This window comes from Sorex araneus, chromosome X (assembly GCF_027595985.1).
Source record: "Sorex araneus isolate mSorAra2 chromosome X, mSorAra2.pri, whole genome shotgun sequence".
Classification (NCBI taxonomy): domain Eukaryota; kingdom Metazoa; phylum Chordata; class Mammalia; order Eulipotyphla; family Soricidae; genus Sorex; species Sorex araneus.
This window is the reverse complement of record NC_073313.1, coordinates 165806032-165825479: the sequence shown is the minus strand read 5'-3', so window position 1 is coordinate 165825479 and position 19448 is coordinate 165806032. Positions and strand designations below refer to the sequence as shown.

The window sequence follows — 19448 nt, the reverse complement described above, 5'->3', positions numbered from 1 at the left end:
ATCGCCAGGTGTGGACCGGAAACCAAACATTATCTATATTAATAAAATGAGGAATCTCTAACTGCAGGTGTCCTGATGCCTCTTTTGGAGGGGAGGGGGTAGTGCTCGTCTGGCAGTGCTCGGGAGCTCCTGGCTGAGCCCGGGACTGGCCCCCGGGGTCTCTCGGGGACCCTCCGGTGGCGGGAAGCCAGCCGGGCCTGTGCCCCGGAGCCTGTGCGGGGTCCGCGTGCCTCTCCGCCGCCTGCCCTGTGTGCAGCTCCTGGGTCCCGCTGGCTCCGTCCATCTGTTCTCCCGCGCCTGCACACCCCACTGGAGCCCTTTGCATATTCATAGGTCTAGGAGATCGCGAGATTCAAATTGGGCTTTTTTTTCTTTGTCTTTGGATGCATCTTGGAGTTTTGGGGAAGGTTGCATGTGACAAAGGGAACTGTCACACTTTCTGGGCTCTCTCCTCTGCCTCTGGGGTGGGGGGATAGGATGGGGGCGCACCCCTGGGTGTCAGCCAGCTTCAGGCCTTGGGGGGAGGGGGGCGTGTCTCAGCTCTGCCCCCTGCTGGAAGCCCCGGGCACTTCCAGGGCTTGATTGAATCAATTCCTGCCAGGTATTTATTTTACTTGAAAATAAATCAGGAAAATAAATCAGGAATCCCCTTGATTATTTTTCCCGCTTCATTGTAAGACAGCAGCTCATGTTTATGCATTGGGGAAGGAGCCACAGTGCTCCTGGCCATGCTCAGGGCTCACTCCTAGCTCTGCTCAGGGCTCACTCCCTGCTCTGTGCTCAAGGCTCACTCCCTGCTCTGTGCTCGGGGCTGACTCATGGCTCTATGCTCAGGACTGACACCTGAATAATGCAGTTCCCTCTCCCTCCCCACCTGCATGCCCGCAGGGTTCCCAGTGTCCATCCTGCCAGGCCAAGTCGGGGAGCACTTTTGAAAAAACATTTAGGGATGACGAGTGCCCGAGAACAGATGACTGGTTAAAGAAACTCTGGTACAGCTACACAGTGGAATACTATGCAGCTGTTAGAAAGGATGGAGTCATGAAATTTGCATATAAGTGGATCAACATGGAGAGTGTCATGTTAAGTGAAATGAGTTAGAAAGAGAGGGACAAAAGAAAGAGAAAGAAAGAAAGAAAAAAAGAAAGAAAGAAAGAAAGAAAGAAAGAGAGATAGCACTCATCTGTGGAATATAAAGTAACAGAATGGGAGACTAGCACCCAAGAATAGTAGAGATAAGGACCAGGAGGTTGGCTCCACGGCTTAGAAGCTGACCTCGCATGCTGGGGGAAAAGGCAGCTCAGATGGAGAAGGGACCACCAAGTAAAGGGTGCTAGGAGGGCCCGCTCGGGATGGGAGATGCGGGCTGAGAGTAGACTATAGACCGAACACGATGGCCACTCAATACCTCTACTGCAAACCACAACGCCCAAAAGGAGAGAGCAGAAGGGAATGCCCTGCCACAGAGGCGGGGTGGGGAGGACGGGGTGGGGGTGGCGGGAGGGATGCTGGGACCATTGGTGGTGGAGAATGGGCACTGGTGGGGGGATGGGCACTCGACCATTGTGTGAATAAAATGCAAACACGGAAGTTTGTAAGTCTGTAACTGTACCTCACGGTGATTCATGTAAAAAAATTTTTTAAATGAACACATTTAGGGGTGAGCGAGACAGTGGTAGGTCACTTGCCTTGCATGTTGCCCGCTCTGGCATGATCTCCAACACCACACGTGGCCCCCCGAGCACCTCCCGGAGTGATCCGTGAGCACAGACCCAAGAGTACTGAGCACTGCAGGCTGTGCCCCTGAATAACTCAAATTTTAAAACAAAATGCAGGGGCTGGAGAGATAGCACAGCGGGTAGGGCGTTTGCCTTGCATGCGCCCGACCCGGGTTCAAATCCCAGCATCCCATATGGTCCCCTGAGCACGGCCAGGGGTAATTCCTGAGTGCAGAGCCAGGAGTAACCCCTGTGCATCGCCAGGTGTGACCCAAAAAGCAAAAAAAAATAAAAATAAAAAAAAAAATAAAACAAAATGCAGAGCTGGGGGAGGTGGGAGGGGGCGGCAGGTATACTGGGGGTGTTGGTGATGGAAGATGGGCACTGGTGAAGGAAAGGGTGTTTGAGTATTGTATAACTGACATAATCCTGAGAACTATGTAACCCTCCACATGGTGATTCAATAAAATTTAAAAAGAAAAAAAAATGCAGAGCTGTAGCAATAGCACAGTGGGAGGGCGTTGGCCTGGCACGCGGCCGACCCGGGTTCGATCCCCGGCATCCCCTGGGGTCCCCCGAGCACCGCCAGGAGTGATTCCTGAGTGCAGAGCCAGGAGTCAGTCCCCTGAGCATCGCCGGGTGGGACCCAAAAAGCCAAAAAAAAAAAAAGTAGAATTACAGCTCTGACTTGGGCCCGTTGCTGGTTCTGGGATCTGGGCATTGTTTTGTACCCCGCGTTCTCCAGACATTTCACGACAGGATCAGATGGTTCCAATATTCTAGGGCCCGAGTTTAAAGCTTCACGGTGCTGTGTGGACTCATTTTTATTATTTACTTTTCTGGGGGGTTGGGGACTCATGGCTCAGTGCTCAGGGACCCCTGGGTAGGCGTGCAGGGCAAGTGCTTATGCCCAAAGCCACCCAATCAGCCCTTCCCTCTTTCTTTTTTTTTTCTTTTTTGCTTTTTGGGTCCCACCCGGCGATGCTCATGGCTGACTTCCGGCTCTGCACTCAGGGATCACTCCTGGCGGTGCTCGGGGACCCTAGGGGATGCCGGGGATCGAACCTGGGTCGCCCACGTGCAAGGCAAACGCCCTCCCCGCTGTGCTCTCGCTCTAGCCCCCCTTCCCTCTTTCTTAGAGGGAGGACACTCTCTGTTTCTGTTTCTCTGGGAAAGATAAATCAGTGTAAAGGCCGCAGACTCTTGGGGGTGGCTCCCAGCAGTGCTCGGGGGACCATGCAATGTTGGGCTTAAAACCCGGAACTCAGACCTCGGGCCCGGAGCGATAGCACAGCGGGTAGGGCGTTTGCCTTGCATGCGGCTGACCCGGGTTCGATTCCCAGCATCCCATAGGGCCCCCCGAGCACCGTCAGGGGTAATTCCTGAGTGCAGAGCCAGGAGTCAGCCCTGAGCATAGCCGGGTGGGACCCAAAAAGCAAAAACAAAAAACAAAAATAATTTTCAAAAATCCCACGAGGGCACCACGGCTGGCTCTCGACGTCAGTGTTCTTTCTATTTCATTGTGTGATTCCAAGAGAAAGATTTTTTTTTTTTCGAAACACGGTTTCGTGACGGATAACTAAGGATTTCAACGCAGCGTGTCGGATATGGAAAGTCCTTTCCCAAAGGTGTGCTAGTCATACCACTTACCAGGCTGAGGCTGCGCTTTTAGAGCACTTTAGAGCCTTCATCCGGGGAGCGATGCGTGGCCTGGCACCCTTGGCTATACATCATCACGGCCTCCCTCACCCCCATACTTCACTGGGTCCGAGTTCCAGAATTTATCTGAAGCTCAACCAGCAGTCTTGGAGGAGTTACGGTGACCTTAGAGACTCCTTTCAATAACGCTGTTCCTTGGGGCAGGAGCGATAGCACAGCGGGGAGGGCGTTTGCCTTGCACGCGTCCGACCCGGGGTTCGATCCCCGGCATCCCCTAGGGTCCCCCGAGCACTGCCAGGAGTGATTCCTGAGTGCAGAGCTAGGAGGAACCCCTGTGCATCGCCAGGTGTGACCCAAAAATAAAAAAAAATAAAATAAATAAATAACGCCGTTCCACACACCCCCACCTCTGCCATCTAAATACTTTGGGGATATATTCCCCCCCCTCATCCCCTCCAGTGGGTCCTAAGAACCATCCAAGAAGCCTCTTTTGTGATCCCAGTTAGCAACGATTTGGTTTGGGTTTGATTTTTGGGTCACACCTGGCGATGCTCAGGGCCGACTCCTGGCTCTGCACTCAGGGATCACTCCTGGCGGGGCCGGAGGGACCCCTGGGAGATGCTCGGGACTGACCCTGGGGTGACCGCGTGCCAGGCAAGTGCCCTCCCCGCTGTGTGATGACTCCAGCCCTCCTGAATTATTTCAGACACAAAATTCCCATAATCTGGGGGCCGGAGCCATAGCACAGCGGGGAGGGCGCCTGCCTTGCACACGACCGACCCGGGTTCGATCCCCGGCATCCCATAGGGTCCCCCGAGCACCGCCAGGAGTGATTCCTGAGTGCAAAGCCAGGAGTCAGCCCTGAGCATCGCCGGGTGGGACCCAAAAAGAAAAAAAAAAATTCCCATAATCTTTCCTCCCCAAGGAAACCATGAAGTAGCTTCACATTCAAACTCATCATCAGGGGGCTAGAGCCATAGCACAGTGGGGAGGGCGCCTGCCTTGCACACGGCCGACCCGGGTTCGATCCCCGGCATCCCAGAGGGTCCCCTGATTTGTGAGAAATGATCTCATTTTTGTCCATAAACAATGATATCAAAACGGACAAAATGGTTCCTACAGTTGGAAGGAAGTCTTGAAGCAATTTTAACTTTTGGGGTTGTTGTAACTTTAGGGTCACACTCAGCAGTGCTCGGGGGACCATGCAGTGCCAGGGATCAAGCTCGGGGGTCCCACATGCCAAGTTTGTGCCCTTAGAGCCGTCACCTGGCCTGATGAGTCTTCTTTTTTTCTTTTAATATTTTCTTTTGCTTTTTGGGTCCCACCCAGCGGTGCTCAGGGCTGACTCCTGGCTCTGCACTCAGGAATCACTCCTGGCGGTGCTCGGGGGACACTATGGGATGCTGGGAATCGAACCCAGGTCAGCTGTGTACAAAGCAAGCGCCCTCACCGCTGTGCCATCCCTCCAGCCCCCAAAGAAAAGATTTTCAGACCCCCTACTCTTGCCCATCTCTGTTCATTTGAATATAGACCATCTCAACGGCCCAAATTCCAAAGCCCGTTTGATTTTGTTACCCCCTTATGCTTATTCCCAAGGATGCTAAACCTCACTCCTGTCTCTGGCCTTCTGAATACGACACGAAAAGAAAAATGAGTCAGTAGGGTGGCAGAAAGGTGGCTCTCTTCAGCACTTACGCAGAGAAGTCATTGTCAGATAATCCACTCTAATTCAAGGTTAATTAGTGTACCATTAAAATAATGGGTTGCCAAAATTAATGACATTAGCAGGTCAAAACTGCGTGTTCAAAAGCGTCACATAAATGTATCTGAGCGGTGTCGCCAGCCTTAAAACACGGCTGCGTTGCCACCTTGTGGAAAATAGGTCCAAAGTGGAAATTGCCACCAAGGTCCGGTCTCGGGGTCTTCCCCTAAAGTAAATTTTTGGCACCACATACCGGAACTTTAGAATATAACTCCCATTAGCAGGAAGACGTGTTGCCTGCATCAGCTCAGGATGTATATTTTAGCATTAGTGAGATGTGACCCTTCTCCTGGAGAAGCTAAGGACCCGGTTGACAAGTAAAAATGAGAGGGAAGGTCCCTGGTTAGCAGGAATCACTAACGTCTTCCTTCGTAACATACTGGTGGGTGCTGATAAGGGCCTTTTACGTCCGAGGTCGTTCTTGTTAAGAGTTGAAGTTAGGGGGCCGGAGCGATCGCACAATGTCCAGGTGGGCATTTGCCTGGCACGTGGCAGACCTGGGTTCGATCCCCGGCATCCCCTAGGGTTCCCCGAGCACTGCCAGGAGTGATCCCTGAGTGCAGAGCCGGAAGTCAGCCCTGAGCATTGCTGGGTGTGGCCCAAAAAGCAAAAAAAAAGAGTTGAACTTAGTAGCCAAATGTGTCCACTTCAGCTTGAAAACAGGTAAATGTTAGGGGCTGGAGCGATAGCACAGCGGGGAGGGCCTTGGCCTTGCACGCGGCCGACCCGGGTTCGATTCCCAGCATCCCATAGGGTCCCCTGAGCACCGCCAGGAGTGATTCCTGAGTGCAGAGCCAGGAGTCAGCCCTGAGCATCACCGGGTGGAACCCAAAAAGAAAATAAAAAACAAAACAAAAAACAGGTAAATGTTGGTGGCCGTGCACTGAGGCTGAGGAGAGGTCTTGCAGGGTGTGGGGGTATGGAGTGGGGGACCCTGACCCAGCACCTCATATTTTCTGAGCACTTCCAGGAGCACACCCGAGCTCCAGGCAGAACCAGGAGTCACCCCACAACCAGAACAGACAGGCAACCAGAAGCTCAGGCCTAGCCCTGCCTGTATCAGATCTTTTGGTAAAAACTGGTTTTTTTTCTTCTTCTTTTTGGGTCCCACCTGGCAATGCACAGAGCTCACTCCTGGCTCTGCACTCAGGGATCACTCCTGGCGGTGCTTGGGGGACCCTATGGGATGCCGGGGATTGAACCCAGATAGGCCGCGTGCCAGGCAAACACCCTCCCTGCTGTGCTATTGCTCCAGCCCCAACAATACATTTTTAAGCCTGAATTTTGGATCTGCCTCCCATCATTTAATAAGACGCTGCAGAAAATAATTTTGCCGTGACCAGAGATTTGCCCATATATATATATATATATATATATTTTTTTTTTTTCACATGTCCTGCTTCCCTTCCCTTTTGGATAGGGGGGGGGTTTGCCAGGGGGAGTATTTGTTTTGTTTTGGGGTCCACGCCCAGCGATGCTCAGAGTTTACTCAGGAATCACTCTGGGGGGGGTGCTCAGGGGACCCTATGGGATGCCAGGGATCGAACCCGGGTCAGCTGCGTGCAAGCGAGCGCCTTCCCCGCTGGGCTACAGCTCTGGCCTCCTCTCGGTCTCTCTTTGCATCTCAGGATAAGCCACACTCAGTCCTAGTTAATGACAGTCCCCAGAGCCCAGGGGAGGAAGCCCTGTGTGGAGAGATGATCTTAACTTTCATTTTGGTGGTCTCGAGACGTAATCCCGTTTTAACTCTGTTGAACTAATCAAACTCCTAGGTATGTGGAGGGGTCAGACCGGGCACTGGGGGGTGGGTTTAGAAGCTTCTAGAAAAGCACCCTCGCTGGGAGAGCCGTCCTGGTCCCGACCACCGGCACTTAGTCTTTTCTAAACAGCACTGGGCAGGGTTTGCACTGGCTGTGGGGAAATGCTCTGCTCCTTTCAAGGTGACGTCACAGCTGCCCCCCCCCCGGGGGTTGCCTTGAGCCCTGCTCATTCCTTGAGGAAAGCCCCTAACCCCGGAGGGTGGCTTATACTTGGCCCCAGTCGGCCCCAGTTTCTGGCCACGGAGACCAGAATTAGCCCTTTCCTGGTCTGTGGGAGTCCTGAGTCAAGCCCAAGCACAGGGTGCTCAGTGCTCGGTGCTCAGTGCTCGGTCCCTCTGGAGCCAGGCTGATCGTATGGGGCTGTCACAGACCACATTGGGGGCGGCACTGAAGTGTCCCCATGTCTTGAGAAATTTCACAGTGAAGATTTGAATATTAAGGGGAAATAATTTCTTTTCTTTTTAATATTATTATTATTATTATTATTATTATTATTATTATTATTTTGCTTTTTGGGTCCCACCTGGCGATGCACAGGGGTTCCTCCTGGCTCTTTACTCAGGAATCACTCCTGGCGGTGCTCAGGGGACCCTATGGGATGCTGGGAATTGAACCCGGGTGGGCCACGTGCAAGGCAAACACCCTCCCCGCTGTGCTATTGCTCCAGCCCCAGGAAATGTTTCTTTTCAAACTGGTGAAATGTTCTGTCCTCCTAAGGATTGAGTGAGCCGGGGTGTATGACATTCAGATGGGCTCTCCACTGGGATTTAATCCTGAGAGTGTGTGTGTGTGTGTGTGTGTGTGTGTGTAAGTTTGCTGTCACCAGAGGCACCTACCACCTGAAGCAAGCTCTGCTCTCTGCTCTGCACTTGCTTTATTTTGAGGGCGTGCTGGGGCTTGAACCCCAAGCCTCCTGTCTCTGAGGCCTGGACTGCTCAGGGGAGCAGACTTGGAAAATTTATTTCCCAAGTCGCCAGAGCCGTAGCACAGCGGGGAGGGCGTTTGCCTTGCATGCGTCCGACCCGGGGTTCGATCCCCGGCATCCCCTAGAGTCCCCCGAGCACTGCCAGGAGTGATTCCTGAGTGCAGAGCCAGGAGCAACCCCTGAGCTTCACCGGGTGGGACCTTAGCACTTTCCCAGGTACCCCCAAAGCCCCGTCTTGTGGGCAGCCCCCCCGTTCCTTCTCCTCTCCCTTTCTCCCCGGCGTCCCGTTCACTCCCTGACCTAATGATGCCGTGTCTCCTTTCTGGGTTTCCAGGGCAGAACCCTGCTCCACTGGGCATGTGACCGGGGCCACAAGGAGCTGGTCACCGTCCTGCTACAGCACAGAGCGGACATCCACTGTCAGGTAAGCTGGCGTCCAGAGAGTTTTTTTCTTAAAAAGTCAACGTAGGACTCCGCGCCGTGCGCACCATCATGCAGCCTTGCGGGACCCGTGCTGCCTCCGCAGCCACAGACGAGGGGAACCTTGTAGTACTGGGTTCTCACGCCCCAGCCCCCGCCCCTGGCAGGAACCCACCTTCTGTCCCCATGAACTCACCTGTTTCGTCTCTAACGCACGGTTCCGGAACATTCCAGCCTGAGATTCCCGTAAACTCTTTTTTTTTTTTTTTTTTTTTGCTTTTTGGGTCCCACCCGGCGATGCTCAGGGGTTCCTCCGGGCTCTGCACTCAGGAATCACCCCTGGCGGTGCTCAGGGGGACCCTATGGGATGCTGGGAATCGAACCCGGGTCGGCCGCGTGCAAGGCAAACGCCCTCCCTGCTGTGCTATTGCTCTGGACCCATAAACGTTTCGCTGTCTGTCGCCTTTCCCGTTTGGTGATGAAGATGCTCAGGTACCACCAGCCCGGATGGAGCCAGTGCTCAGGGGCAAGTGATGCCCGCTCACCCGCACCATGGTGGGAAAATGGAGCCAGAGAATGAGAACAGAAGGAAGGCGTCTCCAAGAGCCTTTTGCATATTCCTTTTTTTTTTTTCTTTTTTGGGTCACACCTGGCGATGCACAGGGATCACTCCTGGCTCATGCACTGAGGGATCACTCCTGGCGGTGCTCGGGGGACCATATGGGATGCAAGGCAAACGCCCTACCCGCTGTGCTATTGCTCCAGCCCCTGCATATTCCTTTTTGAGGGGATGCTAGGGGGCTCCCCAAGGGGTTCTCAGGGGACCCTGGAGCCGCTCCTGGCAGCAGTTTGGGCCCGAGGCTGTGCTCTGCCCGGACCCCACAGTGCCAGGAACCCCCAGGACCACCCCATGGCTGCACCTAGTGGTGCCCGCGGTCCACGGGGCGGCCAGCTGCAGTCAGGCACGTGAGTCTCTCTTCCCTCGCGGTTCCTTCTCCGCTCTCTCCTCATTGAAAATCCCTTTCCGAGCCAGACAGTGCTGGCGTCGTCGCTGAGGGGAAGGCTCCGTCTCCCTGGTGACTCCGTCTGGCTTAAACGTTATTATCGACTGGCCCGCGGGTCGCCCGAAAGCAGGATCCGTTTTACTCCAAGGGTCCGCTTGGCCGCGGGTCTCACCCCCAGGGAAACCCCAGGAATTGCCCCCGTTTTAACCGGGGGGGGGGGCGGAAACCCCAGGACTTGCGCCCCCACCCCAACACAGGGATTGGGTGTGGGGGCCGCTCTGGGGTCTCCTGTCCCTGTCACCAACCACGGATTATCTGGGGGATGTCTGCGTTCTGTGACAGGCGGAATTGCACCTTGCCGTCCTGCTGTTGGGTGGTTTAGTTTGGTTTGGGGGCCACACCCGGCAATGCTCAGGGTGACTCCTGATTCTGCACTCAGGGATCACTCCCGGCGGGGGGACCCTGAGGGATGCTGGGGTTCAAACCCAGGTCTGCTGTGCGCAAGGCAAACGCCCTCCCCGTTGTGCTGTCGCTCCGGCCCTGGCCTTGTGGTTCTGTTTCGACAAGGTCCTCCCACATCTCCCGTGCTGCCCTGGCTCTCGCCACCGTTTTGTCCCCAGCACGACTTGCTATCAATTGTCCTTTGGTTCCTGAGTGCACCGAGGGCTGGTGGGGGAGGGAAGCCCCCTGTGCACGGGCACACGCCACCCCCCACCCCGCCCCTCGTAACTTTGATCCTTCAGACTCTGATCTTTCCTCTCTCCAGAAACCCACTTTTCCTGCAGTCGTCATCTTCCTGCCTCTAGAAGAGGGAAAATTAGATTTCTGGGGCTGGAGCGTTAGTATAACGGGAGGCCGTTTGCCTTGCATGCGGCTGACCGGAGCTCGATCCCTTGCATCCCATAGGGTCCCCCGAGCACTGCCAGGAGTGATCCCTGAGCGCAGAGCCAGGAGTCAGCCCCGAGCACCTCTGGGTGTGGGGTCCCACCCCCCAAAAAAGAAAACTTAGATTTCTGTTGTTCCCAGCATCCCATAGGATCCCCCGAGCACCGTCAGGAGTGATTCCTGAGTGCATGAGCCAGGAGTAACCCCTGAGCATCACCGGGTGTGACCAAAAAAGCCAAAAAAATAAATAAATAAAGAGCTTACTGGGGCTGGAGCAATAGCACAGCGGGGAGGGCATTTGCCTTGCACGCGGCTGACCCGGGTTCGATTCCCAGCATCCCATAAGGTCCCCTGAGCACCGCCAGGAGTGATTCCTGAGTGCAGAGCTAGGAGGAACCCCTGTGCATCGCCAGGTGAGACCCAAAAAGGAAAAAACAAAAAGCATACTGTTCGTGTGGCTTTTGGGGGATCATGGTGGGGAATTTTAAGATCTCTCCTGCGAGCTGTGCTTCCGTATCGTGCCCGTCGCCTTTGTAGAGTCACATTCCATGACTCAGCTGTTTCACCTGTGAGAGAAGCTGGGGATCTGCCTATTTTTTCCTTCCTGCTGGGCATCTGTATTGTCCTGTGACCCTCGCTTAGGGGTCATTTGAAAAGTCCAGGCTCACGTGTTAAATCACCTGGATAATTTGCTAGAGAATTGCCTGAATTCCACTTAAGCACATGCAGCTTAATGAAAGGTGCAGAGACAAAGCTCTCCGCCAAGAAACACAGTCCGTTTTGTCACTTGATCTCTTATTTTTCTGCTGAGCGAATCACTTGGGAACACAGCCCTGACTGACCACCAGCTGTCTAGTCCTGGCTTCAGAGGCCATCCCCCCTCCCAAAACAACCTGGATAGGATGGAGAGGAACCACTTACCCGTGCTTGAGCCTCAGACCTTTTCAGGGCGACATTCCACACTGTCCCCGGAAATGAATGGAGTTTGGGTCTAACAGATTCTTCTGAGTGTGTCACTCAGGGGCTGGGCACAGGTGGGGAATTGAGTCAGATCACATGGCGAGGCAGTTGTTTCGTTTTTTTCCATCGCAACATAGTTGCATGTCGGCCTGTGTCTTTCCTGTCCTATGGCTTGGTAAGGACTCTTCCTTTTTTTTAAAGACTGGATCAATCAAGTGCTCGAAATGTGTGTTGCTTTTAGGTATGCGGGCGTGTGTATGTGTGCATGCATGCATGTAGCTGGCAGGGGAGTAGTGGGGGGTTGGAAATCAAACGCAGGTTATTCATCACCCCCCCCCCCACACACACACACACAGAGTCCACTTCAACCCCTGGCATTGATTCAGTTCCAAAATCACAGCTTCACCTCGACACCCTGACTCAATATTTCCTTTTATTCCCTTCACACAAAACAGAGTTTCAGTCATCAAAGAAGTAAAAAGCGGGGCTGGAGCGATAGCTCAGCAGGGAGGGTGTTGGTCTTGCCCGTGGCCAATCCGGGTTCGAGTCCCAGCATCCCATAGGGTCCCCCGAGCACCGCCAGAAGTAATTCCTGAGTGCAGAGCCAGGAGGAACCCCTGTGCATCGCTGGGTGTGACCCAAAAAGAAAAAAAAAAAGTGAAAAGCTTTTGTGCTATGTCAGCTATTCGAATGGGCAACACACTTATGTTTGGGGGATTCTCTTTATATTGCTTTAAACTTCCACAGTTCCAGTGTTAAATATCAAATAAAGACTGCAGCCTACACTGAATTCTTTTTTTTCTTTGCTTTTTGGGTCACACCCAGCGATGCACAGGGGATACTCCTGGCTCTTCACTCAGGAATTACTCCTGGCAGTGCTCAGGGGACCTTATGCGATGCTGGGATTCGAACCCTGGTCGGCTGCATGCAAGGCAAACGCCCTCCCCCCTGTGCTATTGCTCCAGCCCCTACACTCTGAATTCTTGAACAATGTTCATTACAGTTTTGTTTTGTTTGGGGGCCATCCCCGGCGATGCTCAGGGTCGACTCCTGGCTCTACACTCAGGGATCACTCCTGGCAGTGCTCGGGGGACCCTATGGGATGCCAGGGATCTAACCCAGGCCCACTGTGTGCAAGACAAACGCCCTCCCTGATGCTCCAGCCCCTCGTTTCATGTTTTAGTGATTGGTTTATACTTAAGGAGTAAGTTGTAAAGTTATAAGAGCAGATTTAGCAAATCCTGACGTCATATTTATTATCATGATCGACTCGATGTAGGATTCTCTCTTTTTTTTTTTTTTCCTTTTGGGTCACACCTGGCGATGCACAGGGGTTACTCCTGGCTCTGCACTCAGGAATTACCCCTGGCGGTGCTCAGGGGACCATATAGGATGCTGGGAATCGAAATCGGGACGGCCGTGTGCAAGGCAAACGCCCTCCCCGCTGTGCTATTGCTCCAGCCCCTTGATGTAGGATTCTCATTAGCTAGTATGTTACGTGTCCCACTGAGACTTAGATTAAAGTAAATCAACCTGCGCAATGTTACTCTTTGCAAACTTGGCTGTTGCCATTTTAGTCACATTCTGATTCTTTCCTACTCAATGTATTAAATCAGTATAGGAAACTAATTACTTCCTAAATTATGAGCTAGATTGTTGCTATTATTGTAAAATTTTCATGACTATGAACTAAAAGTGAGTATTTTCCCTAGATTGTGATATTTCTTCCCTGGATGCTGTGAGATAAAGTTTTAAGCTTCCATGTCCATAAATGATCGCTTTCGTGGGGTGCCGCTCATGAAAGACAAAGTCCTACTTGGTTTTTATCTGAGTTTCTGATGAAGCAAAATAATTTTGTTGAAATTTAGATATGGGGAGAGAGAGAGAGAGAGAGAGAGAGAGATGTTCAGGAGAGAGCACAGGTGTCTCCAGAAGGGAAACAGCTAAGTAATATATATTTAGGTTCTCCTATGCAGAGAGCCTGTTTACAGTATCACCTATCATCCCGTTGATCATCATTTTGTTAGAGCGGCCGCCAGTAACGTCTCCATTCGTCACAGTCACATGCTTTTATCAGCCTCTCCTTACTCATTCTTCCCAATGCTGTCGTATTGGGGGCTCTTTCAGGGTCAGGGGAATGAGGCCCATTATTGTGACTGTTTTTGGCATATCGAACATGCCACGGGGAGCTTGCCAGGCTCTGCCGTGCGGGCGGGATACTCTCAGTAGCTTGGTGGGCTCTCCGAGAGGGAGGGAAGCTTTTGGGGCGGCCTCTAATTGCCCTTAATCGTGTTACAGGTGTTCCCAGTCTACCGAATGCAAGCTTTTGGTCGACTGGCATGTTGTCGACCAAATACTGTGTCACTCTCTTCCTGGAGCTTTGTTTTATAGTCTCTGATTCTTGGCTGTTGATGAGATTACATGGTGCCGGGGGCAGTTTGTGGGTGTGACTGCCAAGCTACGGGAAAACTGGGGATCTGGGGGGAGGAGGCCCAGTCCCGTTCCGAGCAGGCTTGGAGATCTCAGCCCTGGGTCCCACATACCTGGGTACCTCTGTCGGTTCCTCCATGGGTGAGGCTCATCCGAGCATGTGGAGAGTGGCCCTGAGCATGTCTGTGGCTGGATTCCGGAGGTTTTCAGCTGCCGGGGTTCTGCTGGGGTGGGGAGGGAAACTCAACCCGCCCCCCTCTGAGGTCCCCAGTGAAGACAGCCTGGCGCGGGGGCAGGAGATATGTTTACAGTAGCTGAAAAAAAAGAAGTTCCGACGATCAGAAAGAAAGAAAAAGTCTGTGAGGTCATCGGAGCCAGATAAATTGATATTGGCAGGTTCTGAGCGATGTGCCCGGATGAGCCATCCTTCAAAATCCTTCTTGTCCGTTGCCGCTGTCCCTTTATTTATTATTAAAATCGCATGATCCATGAGGAGCCGGAGGTGACTCCGGGCCTCGCTAATTCTAATTAATCCAGTTCGGGAGAGCAGGAGGGTAAGTGGAACAGTCTATCGGATTGAAATTCATAACTTAATTGAGGTCAGAGTCCCGTTCTAGGAGAACAAAAGTCTTTCGCTAGGACCAGGCGGATCAATAGCAATAAATATCTGGCTGGGGCACAAGTGGCTTCTAGTGACAGATTATCTGACAGTGGCCAGAGATCTTGGTTCCATGCAGGGCAAAGCCCCGATCCTGCCGGGTCACTTAGTGCTGTTAGTCCATACCCCCGACTTCCGGGTGAGGTTGTCCCTGTCACTTGCCCAGGGACATGCGAGGGCAGGCTCTACCAAGTTCATTCCAACGCCAACTCTGCCGCTCGTGACTCTACATGCATGGCCGCTTGCAACTTCCTCTAGACTTGTTCCAGAACCTTCCTCCAGTCTGTCAGTGGGCAGGCGCATTAACCCTTACCTGTCGGGATGGTGTTGAGTCTAGGCTCAGAGTTTGTCCGTGATTATCTCTTCCTTCTGCTTCAGCAGGGGGAAAAGGGTCTTAGCAACCGTGAGCCGTTAGCTGAGGAAGTTGGCACTTGTCCTGCATGTAGAAATATTTCCTTGGGGCTGGAGCGAGAGCACAGCGGGGAGGGCGTTGTTGGCCTGGCACGCAGCTGACCCGGGTTCGATCCCCGGCATCCCATAAGGGTCACCCGAGCACTGCCAGGTGTGATTCCTGAGTGCAGAGCCAGGAGTCAGCCCTGAGCATCGCTGGGTGGGACCCACAAAGCAAAAATAAAATTACATTAATAATTTTAATTAAAAGACATATTTCCTTGGTGCAAACTTAGTCGAGCCAAGCGAGGCCGGAGCAAATAAGGCCAGTCGGCTGGTGTGCGTCTAGGCACCGTTCCCGTCTGGCCGGTTCCTGCCCCCGTCTAGAGCACCGGTTGTCCCTGATCCACATTCGCTGGTGCAGAACCTCTGCCATCTCACCGCCCAGTGCAGTTCCTTGCCTCGAAGGCCCAGCTCCCTCCAGCGCGCCTGGGAGTGGAGCACATCACTGCCACAGCCTCATCTCTGCCCCCCACCCCCCCTTTGTGTCGTGCTGGTGTTACTTCCCGTGGCGACCCGTTCACAGAACTTGTCTGTAGGATAACATTGGTTTGTCCTTTCTGCCTGGCTGCAGGGAGTTTAGGTTTATTGGGTTACTCCCATCACAGTGCTCTCATTCCTCGGTGTTTATTTGTAACCTCTTTTGGGGGGCTCTGTTAACTTGTAAATGTTGCTTTTCTCTTCTCCTTAAGTCCTTTGCCTGGTTAATTCAGAGCCACGTCCTTTCTGTATGGACACAGGGAGACAGTGAATGCTATGCCTTTGTAACCTGGGAGTTAATTGGCTCCGAATGATATTCATTCCTGGGCGTCTGCTCTCTTGACCTAAGCCTCAGTTGCCCTTACTTCCTAGCACCCCAAAAGCAGGGTCCCGACGAGGGACTGGATGGACCCAGGGCAAGCTGTGACCTACCCTGGCATCAGAATGGGCCAGGCTAAAGCGCCACCATGCTTAACTATAAGTTAAGAACATGTTCGTGGGGGGCTGGAGCGATAGCACAGCGGGGAGGGCGTTTGCCTTGCACGTGGCTGACCCGGGTTCGATTCCCAGCATCCCATAGGGTCCCCTGAGCACCGCCAGGAGTAATTCCCGAGTGCAGAGCCAGGAGTGACCCCTGAGCATCACCGGGTGGGACCCAAAAGGCAAAAAAAAAAAAAAAAAAAAAAAAAAAACAGGGTCATGGACAAATGCTGTCATGATGCAAGAAGTAGTAACTGGATCAGGACCCCGCGAGCCTCATAGATTCTGCACTGGTGTCGCTATTATTGTTGCAGTTACCGTCATCCTTCCTGCATCGGTTTGGCTTGAGTCGCCCCGTCCTCGCCGTGTCCTTGTTTTAAATATCTTTCCCCTGGACAGGGCAGGGGAGGCCGGGAAGGGAGGGAGGAGACGGTCACAGTCCTCTTGGTCTCTCCTCGGTGGGACGCGCCCCCCCCCCCTCCGTGGCGACCCCACTTTCCTCATTTCCCCCCTCAGCCCACCGCCAGTGTCAGGAAAGCAGAGGCGTCCCCCGGGGACCCCCGCCCGCAGGACTCCTAATGGTCTCCAGGCCGCTCCCTCCCGCACACCCCAGGTTCAAGGACTCAGACGGATGCGCTGATTGACAGGGCGGAGCCCGGGTGGGGGCGGGGACTGTGTCGTCTGCGTGGAATCAGCCTCGCCGCCTTCTCCCCCACCTTCTCTCTGCCCCTCGCTCTGTCTCTCCCCCCTCGCTGGGCCCCCGGCCTTGTCACCTCTGGCCTGCGTTAAAAGTTGGGACTCAGAGTTCCCATCTCCGCGCTAGACCCACTCCAGCTCTGCCCGCCACCTGCCCCCCCGGCCTTGGCACTTGCTGTAGGACCCGAGTGCCAAGCTTCCCCCCTGCCCCACCCGTGACTCCTTAAAGGGACAGATGCCACCTCACTCCTCAAGAAGTGGCCGGTCCCTAGTGAATTCCGTGCATGGCCCTTCCTTCTCTCACTTTCTTTTTTTTTTAATTTGGTACAGGGGTGGGGTGAGGGGAGCCTTCTAACTACAAAAATTGCCCCATCAAGGGGACGCACCGTGTCCGAGCTTTGGTAGACAGGCCACCAGGTCCTCACCGAGTCGCTGCAGCCCCACGCTGGGCCCAGTTTAAGAAGGTGTCGATGGGGCTGGAGCGATAGCACAGCGGGGAGGGCGTTCGCCTTGCATGCGGCCGACCCGGGTTCGATTCCTCCGCCCCTCTCGGAGAGCCCGGCAAGCTACTGAGAGGATCCCGCCCGCACGGCAGAGCCTGGCAAGCTCCCCGTGGCGTATTCGAGATGCCAAACATAGTCATAACAAGTCTCACCGTGGAGACGTGACTGGCGCCCGCTCAAGCCAATCGATGAGCAACGGGACGACAGTGCGACAGTTCTTATGCCGGTGTGGACAGACTGGGCCAGCCAAGTGTCCGGCCTTCTCCCCGTCCAGTCACATCGCCAGCGTCTGCGTAGTTCCTGCTGACGGCCAAGACAGACGGACACACAGGCGGCCGCCCCCCCCCCTCTGGAGGGACCGGTGTGGCTAATAACAGGGGTCAGTGCTGGGCCCCCTTTCGTCGACCCCCAACTGAGGGAGTCCCAGAGAGGAACAGGAGGGTCGCCGGGTCTTCCCCTGCAGCTCTCAGCCAGGCGGGTGACCCAGTTCTTCCCGGGGGTCACCTGGGTCACCCCCGCCCATGCTCAGGGACCCCCCCCCAGGGCTGGCCGCTGCAATGCTCAGGGGACGAGCACCCCCAGCTCTGTGCTCGCTCCAGCCCCCAAGGAGATGGGTTGGGGGTGGGTCTCGGGGGCTCAGGGGGGACCCTGCGGGGTGTCGGGGACCTAAATGGATCGGTCACCTGCAAGGCCAGCGCCCTCCCTTGCTATGCTGTCTCTCCAGCCCACCTAAGAACAGGAAACTGTCACTGTCATCCCGCTGTTCATCGATCTGCTCGAGCGGGCGCCACTAACGTCTCCATTTGTCCCCGTCGCGTGCTGGTGCAGGCCAGTGGCATATTGGGGGCTCTTTCAGGGTCAGGGGAATGAGGACCGTCGTTGTTGCTGTTTTTTGGCATATCGAGTACGCCACGGGGAGCTTGCCAGGCTCTGCCACGCAGGCGGGACACTCTCGGTAGCTTGCTGGGCTCCCCGAGAGGGACGGCGGCTTTTGGGGCAGCCTCTGATCGCCTTTACAGGTGTCCCCAGTCTATCGAGCGTAAGCTTTTGGCCGGCTGGCACGTGGTAACAATCTGCACACTGACAAACACACACCTGCCTGCGTCTCTGGGCCATCTCCGGCCTCAGGCTGATCCCCTCGAGGTGGGTGGGGTGCGCCCGAAGGTTGCTGAGCAGCTGGCAGAGCAGGACCCTGTCGAGGAGGGTCTGAGCCTGGTCGAACACCTGCACCGAGTCCCAGGTCACCCGATGGTCGGCTGACAGCACCCCACAGTGGGTGAGTCACTGCGTGCACTGCCGCCACGGCTCTGTATTTGACGGCACTGCAACTTGGCCCGACTGGGGCAGGCAGCGATGCTGCGGTTTCTCCGTGCCCCGCCGACGCCATCCTCTCCGAATCTTGCCAGAGAGCCGGCGGTGGCCGGCGGTGGCCGTCAGGAATCACGAGTAGAGTTCTAGCAGGGATCACGCATCGGGTTCCATGCCCGGCGTCTTGTCTAAGGCGAGGGGGGGAGCCGGGTTCGAGAGATTGCGAGGGGTCCAGGCGGCGTCAGTGCCATCTTGCCCCCAAGAACAAGAAAAAAGAATTTCATTTTTATTTTTATTTGTATTTGCTTTTTGGGTCCCACCCGGCGATGCTCAGGGCTGACTCCTGGCTCTGCACTCAGGAATCACTCCTGGCGGTGCTCGGGGGACCCTAGGGGATGCTGGGAATCGAACCCGGGTCGACTGCGTACAAGGCAAACAAATGCACCTATTTGCTGTGCTATCACTTCAGCCCCCCCCAAAAAATTTTAATTTCATTTATTTTATTTTATTATTATTATTTTTTTGGCTTTTTTGGGTTACACCTGGCAATGCACAGGGACCACTCCTGGCTCTGCACTCAGGAATTACCCCTGGCGGTGCTCAGGGGACTATATGGGATGCTGGGACTCGAACCCGGGTCGGCCGCGTGCAAGGCAAACGCCCTACCCGCTGTGCTATCTCTCCAGCCCCCCATTTTATTTTATTTTTTGCATTTTGGCTCACACCTGGCGATGCACAAGGGTTACTCCTGGCTTTGTACTCAGGAATTACTCCTGGAGGTGCTCAGGGACCATATGGGATGCTGGAAATCGAACCCGGGTTGGCTGTGTGCAAGGCAAACGCCCTCCTCGCTGTGCTATTGCTCCAGCCCCTAATTTTTTTTTTTAATACGCACTTAGCATGCGCCGGAATCAGTTTGCCACATTTTTTCAGGAACTGTGGATCTCTTATGTGCTGGAAAGTTGCATTCTAAACCCTGCGCTTTCTCTGTCAGCGTAGCTCAGCCTAGAGAAACACCTGTTTTATTTACCTAAAAAAAAAAAAAAGGCTCCCCTAACACAAAGTGTCTCTCCCTACCATTTATTAAACCTTGACATCCTATATTACTTAAGCGTTCTCCCAGAAAATTAAAACCCTTTGACTGGGTTTTGCAATGCAGGAAAATTTTTAGTGACATTTAAAAGGTTTCTCTTGTGTCCCTCTAATGGGATAAATAAAAAAAAGGCTTGTTTTAGCCCAGCAAATGGGGGCACAATCCAATTTCCTTCATCCCATCAAGACACTCTCAGA

At 54.1% G+C, this 19448-nt stretch overlaps 1 protein-coding gene across 1 annotated transcript in view; it reads left to right on the top strand.

The window, feature by feature from the left end:
- Nucleotides 1-19448, top strand: part of ACBD6 (acyl-CoA binding domain containing 6) — a 71454-nt gene that overhangs the window by 37066 nt on the left and 14940 nt on the right. Inside the window, exon 6 of the mRNA XM_004613802.2 lies at nt 8219-8308. Within this exon, the coding sequence (XP_004613859.1) occupies nt 8219-8308 (90 nt within the window). The remainder of the gene's footprint in view (nt 1-8218; nt 8309-19448) is intronic.